The sequence below is a fragment of the Apiospora phragmitis genome (assembly GCF_038363925.1).
Source record: "Apiospora phragmitis strain CBS 135458 chromosome Unknown utg000009l:1.0-1189150.0:1.0-1190623.0, whole genome shotgun sequence".
NCBI lineage: Eukaryota > Fungi > Ascomycota > Sordariomycetes > Amphisphaeriales > Apiosporaceae > Apiospora > Apiospora phragmitis.
In genome coordinates this window covers 1,157,787-1,165,196 of record NW_027117408.1, presented here as the reverse complement: position 1 = coordinate 1,165,196, position 7,410 = coordinate 1,157,787, and the positions used below count along the sequence as shown (strand labels likewise).

Sequence of the window (7,410 nt, the reverse complement as noted above, 5' to 3'; positions counted from 1 at the left end):
TAGAGTATAACGATCATTCCTGAGATGATAGTAGGGCACCGTCGAGCACGGAAGGTGACTTCGCGCCGGACATGCTCGGGAGACGAACAACTGCAGTTTGCTGTTATCGAATAACTGGTTTAATACCTGCGGCGCGTTCCGTCCAGTACTTCGAACTGCAACCATGGACATCTCGTAGGTCTTCTGCATGCCGTACCAACAACTGAATTGAAGTGCAAACGGTACACTATTCTGAGGACAGCTGACAGCATCCTGTATATAAAACCGAGGTAAAATTCTTTCGCACATCATGCGACAAGTAGTAGCGAGTCTGATGCCATCTCGGGGGGATGCTTTGTCCAAGATGGAACCGAGCAGCTCATTCGGGAGTTCTGTGATTGTGGTTTAGCCCTTTGAAGGTTGTAGTGGAAAGGTGGCCTGGGAAGTTGGGCTCGAAGAAAAATACTACAGTTATATTCTCCTCATATCTCACCTTTCAACCAGCACCTTCCGATCACACCCTGATCAGTATGCACCATACTGACGTTGATGCCACGGGAGCCAGTGCTATGTGCTATCAGGCTGTTTAGTGAAGTATGTTTCCCAACAGCCCAAGAATGCTTTCCAATCTTTTGGACGTCGAACAAGGCGGAAGCGAATGGTGTACTTATAATTCACGCCATGCGGCCGTATGTAAACTACGACGTCCTGTTTTGGCTTTGCTGATCCTTAGTGAACTTCAACACCACGCAAAAATTGAGTCCAATATAAAAACTGGAGAAAATGGATCTTGATATGGCGCCATTTTAACTTTTAAACGCAAGTTCTGGGTCTTAAAGAACTTTGCTGTAAAACTTGTTCTGTATACTGAACAATCTAGCTAGAACAGTACCTCAATTTATCGTAATAATCAAGTCTAGTCAGGTAAGCTCTGGAATTTAAACTCAAAGGGCGAAAAACACCTTTTAGGCTCAGGGGGAGTTTTATCTGGGCTCATCGAGTTGTCGCTGCGGTTTTCAGGTTATACAAGTTCAGTTCTGGTACAGCGTTTTCTTCACATTAGTCACTTGAACTATGAACGCCCGGCGCCGATTAGTATCTCGACATAAATACGGTATTATAGAATATTATCTAAGTGGAGCAGTTGAAGCACATATTAGCACGAAGACAGTCTCTTCCGCTGAATATGACCGGTATGAGAAGGAACTGAAGTTACGTCCGTATAACCTACCGCCCGGAGCGAAAACGCAAGATGTGCATCCACCACTCGAAGAAGAAGAGGAAGGGAAGGAAAGGGCACAAAGACATATATGAGAGGGGCTTTATATTTAAGTGGCCATAGCCGTGAATATACCAGGAAGTGAGGCATATATGGGATACAGTTCGTCATGCACATCAGACCATGAAGATTACCAAAGTCAGCAACCGGGAAAGACAAGGTTGGCAGTTTAAGTGCAAGGCGATGCTCGCTAATCACATCAGTTCCTTAAGTAAAATTCATATTAGGCAATGATTACTAACATTTTCAACCTAGCACATTGGCGGCAGATTAATCCATCCAAAGTTCATTTGATCACTTCGGAAAAGGAGGCATACGCTTGGAAAAGCTTACCTGAAGCAGGGTACCTCTGCGAAATCTAACCGACCTTGGAGTGTGAGCATGTAAAGAGCTATGCATAAATATCAGATGCTTCTTGGAAGCCGTTAATTTACCGTACAGTGGTGAGGGAACCAGCTGCGTTGTAAGATAATTATTATTACGCTTGGAGTACGAAGTAAACAGCTACGCATTACAAAGGTCTTGTAAGATTCGCGATCTATTGCCACGCAGGACAGCCCTTAGCCAATTGAAATAGGCAGTAAATGAATTCAATAACAGGTCCTTCGCCTTTTCGCAGGATTCGGGCTAGCCTTGTGGGCTTCTTCTTCTCCTTCTACAGGCCTTTTCCTGTGGTCAGCAGTCCCGAAAATGGCGTTAAGTTTCTGCTGTTCAGCGAGACCTTCCAGAGTGAAAGGCGATCCGCTAATATTACTCTGATAGTCACCGACAGCAAGGGATATGGAGAAAGGCCGGTCGCGGCTTTTAATCTGGAAGCTGACTTCCTGGTCAAATTGCCCCTTGTGTGTTCAAAGTTGGGCTCGCCCAAACTCCCTTGATGATGCGCTGATGGGCTACGTGAAGTGAGGCCGAGGATTGAGCAAGCTGGCACATAAATGAGTTAAATTCTGGTGTTTTCGGCTGTAAGCGGCACAGAATCCTGCCCGCACAGAGATAGACCCCGTTGTGAAATCGGAAAGGGGCATCTGCACTGAGCTCAAAGACAAACAGCTCCGCCTTAATACGGTTTACCAATGGTTCTAGGGATGGTGAATGAAGGATTTCGTCCCGGGCGAGCTTGGCCACATTTTGCATCTCTGCCACATCGTCGAGAGCAGGTACTGGGCCTTCAAACTCAATATCGAACCGGAAAAGGTTACTTTGGCTATCAGACTTGGTGTGGCGGAGTAGCTGTTGCCAGGCCCGATGAGAACTACTGCCTTGCCAAAATGCACGAAAAATACGCATCGGAAATGAATCTTGCAGGAGCCGACGCGAATCCCCAAGTACGGGGCTACGTGTCTTCGCCGCGCCTGTCCCGAGCGATACGATAATACTAGGTTCAGCCCCTGATGCAAAGGCTTCTTGAACAGCTATCGCAGCGGGGTTGTTGAATGCAAGCCCACCGTCTTGAAATGTGCCCAGGCCATCGATACGCCTCGGCTTGAAATAGCTTAACATGCGTCAGTATATAATCGACTGTGCGATCCTACAGTACTTACTAAGGTGCTGCGGTACTACAGCGTATACTACAATTTGATTAGCGATAGCCTCGCAGAGCGACATCAACTTACATTTCCCACAACGGAATCTGGCCACTACTGCTTTGAGGCTTGAACACATGGTACTCTGCTTTAGGTTAGAATTATTGCAATCAAGGCGACTTTTCACATACCGGAATCTGCTCGTCGCTGTCCAACGCCGTTATAAGTAGTGAAGATACATGCACTTGCATCCTGCGTCGTAGTTACTGTGATTCCGACTTTGGCTCCAAGTTCAGTAGCTGGAGAACAAGCCTGTATACTTTTCTCACCGAACACCTGGAGCAGAACGGCTTCTAGCGGTTTGCTCAAATACTGACTGTCTAGTACCAAGGTAGCCAGGAGCTTGAAAATGGGCAACAAGATCGGTAAACGTGGCCACCACCATCGGGGTTCAAAGGCAACTTTGGCAAGATTTTCGAAGCTTGCAATGCATTCACCGGGAGACCAACCATTTATCCACAATGCTGCAGCTGTTATTGCACCTACACAGCCGTAGATTAGTATAAAAACCCAACTAAAACTCCAACCACGCTTACCAGAGCTGGTCCCGTAGATAAGGTCGAAGTGGCGCTGGACGGGACAAGGTAACCCAATGCACTCTTGTATAGTTTCAATGAATACAAGAGGGGCTATACCCCTCGTACCACCGCCGTCAATGCTCAAAACTCGTACGCTCGCGGTGTCAGGCCTCATGCCGATTTCAACATCTCCTACGCTCTTACCGCAAAGTATGCAGGTTTTTAGACAAAACCCCCACGGGCTTTTTGTGTCTTGACCAAAGACCCTCACACAATTCTCACAGATCATGTGGCCGCAAGGGAGGCTGAACTGAGGCGGACGTCTAACGCAGCTGAAACAAGTGACATCTGAGAACAAACCAGAATACTCTTCGCGAAATTGGCTCAGATTGCTCCTGTGAAGCTCGGCAGCAGACTTGACACGTCGGAAATGTCTGTATTGTTCAAGGACATTGTTCTCCAGCAGGCTCAAGAAGGAAGCAGGCAACGGGAAACTAGTCTCATGTTGTGGCCATTCATCATAAATTCGTTCACATGTACGTCGGTATAACGTGATGAAGACAGTTCGAGGGTTGAAATCTGGAGAATATTAGCGGCTGTTATCTCGCAGATGTCTGACACTTACGATGCATGCCAGGTGGGTAGTGGTCCAATATAAAACTTGACGTTATAATAGGGATTCCCAACGTCGTCACGGTCTCAGTGCTTCTCATACTTTTCAAAAAGGTAATGAGATGCGTTTCAAGGTCTGCTGCAACGGGCGTCTTTAGACGTGATGCCTCAACAACCTCGAGCGGTCGTTTTACTGGATCTACAAACCGGTCGACAGCAGAACGAATAAAGCTTGAGAAGTGCGGGACCGAGAACAGCAAACCCTCACGTCTCCGACGTGAAGTGCTCGACAGAGACCAAATCTTGGCTTGGAGTCTGTTCCATGGCCTACTCTCGCATTTCTTAGTCGCTCTTGTTTCGCGCACGCTCTCTGCAATATTGAAAACTTGGTATCCGCGGAAGCGGGGTTTGATACCACTTTGCGTCCGAACAAGTTCACGTAGCGTCAGTTGTTCGTCTACCTCCAGGTCTTTGCTTACGACGATAAGAAGCCATGGTTGAATTCCGGTCAAGGCAAATTGCTGATCCGGGTGTAGCCAACTTCGAAGGTTCTCGGTAACCTTCGCCATACCTCCGAGATCGTCGACAAAAAGACAGACTAGGTCGGAAAATGGAAGAAGCAACTGGTTGTATAGCCGAGTAACGGAATTTTCCATGCTCTCGAAGCCGAGAGACGACTGTACTTGGTACATGCTATTCTCATGGCATCTTGGATTTCCCCAAGCCTTGTTGAACTTCTCACGAGAGAAGAGGTCCCCATCAGCTACTAGCAGAGGATGGGTTACGGTGCCAGGAGCAGAAAATAGATGGATGTCCCCAGATGCCCTTTTCTTGCTAGAACCTGGGGGATTGATTCCGAGGCTTCTCAGCGCCAATGATTTATGTCGGTTGCCCAATAAAATGGCAAACCCGGGAAAACGATGGCTTGCAATTTGTTGACCATGTAGTCTCTCAAGTCTATCAGACACCTCCAGGTTTGCGCCCTCATTGTTTCGTGATAGCTGAAGCCAGTGAGAATGGTTGCACTGCCCCATGTTGTCATGTTTGTATCACTCTCATCATCAGTGTTAAGGGTTCATGGCGACTTATATACATTATCTTAAGGATAGCCGCTAGATCCATTTCTGACTAGGGTTCTTCCTTTTTGGACGTGGCACCGTACTGGATTTCTTGAAGAAAACATAGGTCTGTTTGTCTAGTAATGATCTTCTGTGATGTACTTTCGCACAGGTCTTTTTCTAGCTCTCAAACCGATGTCTAATCGTCTCAAGTGGCCACACGTGCTTCTACGTCAAAAATGGCCCACTCCCAAACACGTTGTTTGCTATTTAACCTTCCTGTGACCTAAGCAAAGTTCTATTTGCTCTTTTTCGCAATAGCACCCATCTGTTGTACACATCGTTGGAAGCCATACGTCACACTGCCAGTGTCTTTATGTTCAATAACGTGTCACTCGGAAGAACCTACGAAGGCCCGAACACCCATTTGCCATACCTGATAAACTATACTGCATGCGCTGCCGGGCCTCTACAGCCAACGTCTCAGGTAGTCCAGCCGATTAGCAGCTGGAGCATCAATACAGCTTTATATCCTTCACAGCCAGTTGTCGGGCCTCCAGCTGGCAGCTCATACCAAAATATATCTTACGCTTATCACTCCCCAACACTGACAACAAGCCCGGTCTTCACCAGCACTTGTTCGCAAATTCGCGCGGCATCCCTGGCCGTCGTTCTCGCTCTGCTCTGTTTACAATTTCTATGAACTTTTCCCTGACGGGTTCACATGCGATCTCAACATCTCGCTCGCGGTCCAATTAGACCGCTATCCTACCATGTGCGCAACGCCGAGAAGAGCGTCTAGCGTCTACTCCGAGGATGGTGCTTTCAGTCTGGAAGGAACGTTATTCCGTCTATCTTTACAAACGTCATTACAGGAAGGACGCGAAATATCCTTGCTGACAGAAGAAAACGAAAAACTCCGGCGGGAAGTTGCACATCTACGTTATGTCTGGAAATATATTTATAGAATTATGAAGGAGATTAATGACGCATATTTGTATCTCACTCGGATCTTCCAAGAGGGTGAGATACGGATGGAGAAAGAACGTCAGAAATGGGTGGCGAACTGCACGGTGATATGAAGCTGGCATCGTCTCTGGCAGAAACCGAGGTGGCAAGGGTAACAATCGTTATTGTTAATTAGGTTATTAGGATCAAGGAGCTGCGAGCCGGAAATGAGTAAATGCCAGAAACGCTGTCCCACAATACGTTGAAGGTTATATATAAATTATGAAGCGCGTGTAATTTAAGAGTCAATCTTGTTCAGCTAGTGTCTAGCTGTAGCAGACACTGTTTAACAGTATAGTTATGACCCTGGTGTGTGCTGATTTGAAAAAGTGAAGGGCACAAGTAATAATCAAGCAGCTTTTAGCCCACAGCTTGCGGAGATTGAAAGCCAACAAAAGTAAAGCTCTTTCTACAGATTTTGTGAAGAGCTAGAGTATGTCCTATTCGCCAGTGATCGTGAAAAATTACTCCCGTGAGAGAGTGGCTTATGAGCAGTGTCCGTAAATGCTGTCGCTGTCCGGCAAAGTGTGGACAACATGATAGGATATAGGGTTGGTCATCTGTACAGCTGACAAAGGTCAAATTCAGCCCCAACGCCGGCTGTACTCCAAAAACGCCCGTTATGCGCAGTACAGATACTTCGCACTACCTTGTTGCCAAGAATCTCGTATCGAAATACGGACGCAAAACCTTGTTTTCACAGTACTAGGTTAAAACTTCTCGAGGTATACTTGCGGCCCTAGAGCGTAACGGATAATCATTCGCTATAAGTCATATTCAGCTGAATTCGGCTTTGTCAAGTCGGAGTACAGCCAATGTTGGGACAGAATTTGGCCTTTATCCGTTATACAGATAACCCTCTCTACCTCATTGACAAGAATTCTAGATTGGAATCCGGAAACTGAACCTGATTTTTACAGTATGAGGTCTGATACGACATTGGAGTTTCTCAATAGAGGGATGCGTTTACTCGAAGAAACAAAATTTGAGCCACGGTATATCCGCAGCTTTTGGCATTGCCGAAGTGCTATACGTACTACCACAGTGCACAGTTGGACCAATGATCAGGGGCCGAAGCATAAAGCTGAAAGCAGACACGTATTACTTCGTCGCTGGATCTTGGCGGATGGCTAAAACAGCAGACCGGTAGCTTAATCAACGCACCGCGTCATTTGGATGCTTCTGGATTCAACTGAAACTTTTGCGATCTCACATTTAATCCCACCGAGCGGGAGAGGTACTTGCAGTAATAAATAGAGCCTTTTACATATGAAGCCCAATTCCTAGCCAGCCGGTCTCGATTAAAACGTCATATCACTTGATACGGTTCCGTCCACTTGGTCAAACATACAGCTTGTAAATCATCTCACACC

General features: G+C 46.7%; 1 protein-coding gene across 1 annotated transcript; it reads right to left on the bottom strand.

Annotated features, from left to right (window-relative positions):
* Nucleotides 1–2,086: 2,086 nt before the first annotated feature.
* PG994_009835 (uncharacterized protein) lies at nucleotides 2,087–4,663 on the bottom strand (the record flags this gene model as incomplete). Its single annotated transcript, XM_066861244.1, has 7 exons — nucleotides 2,087–2,750; nucleotides 2,800–2,826; nucleotides 2,872–2,926; nucleotides 2,973–3,323; nucleotides 3,378–3,551; nucleotides 3,720–3,938; nucleotides 3,985–4,663. 7 exons carry the CDS (start codon nucleotides 4,661–4,663, stop codon nucleotides 2,087–2,089), a joined length of 2,169 nt encoding a protein of 722 aa, XP_066713414.1.
* Nucleotides 4,664–7,410: the final 2,747 nt, after the last annotated feature.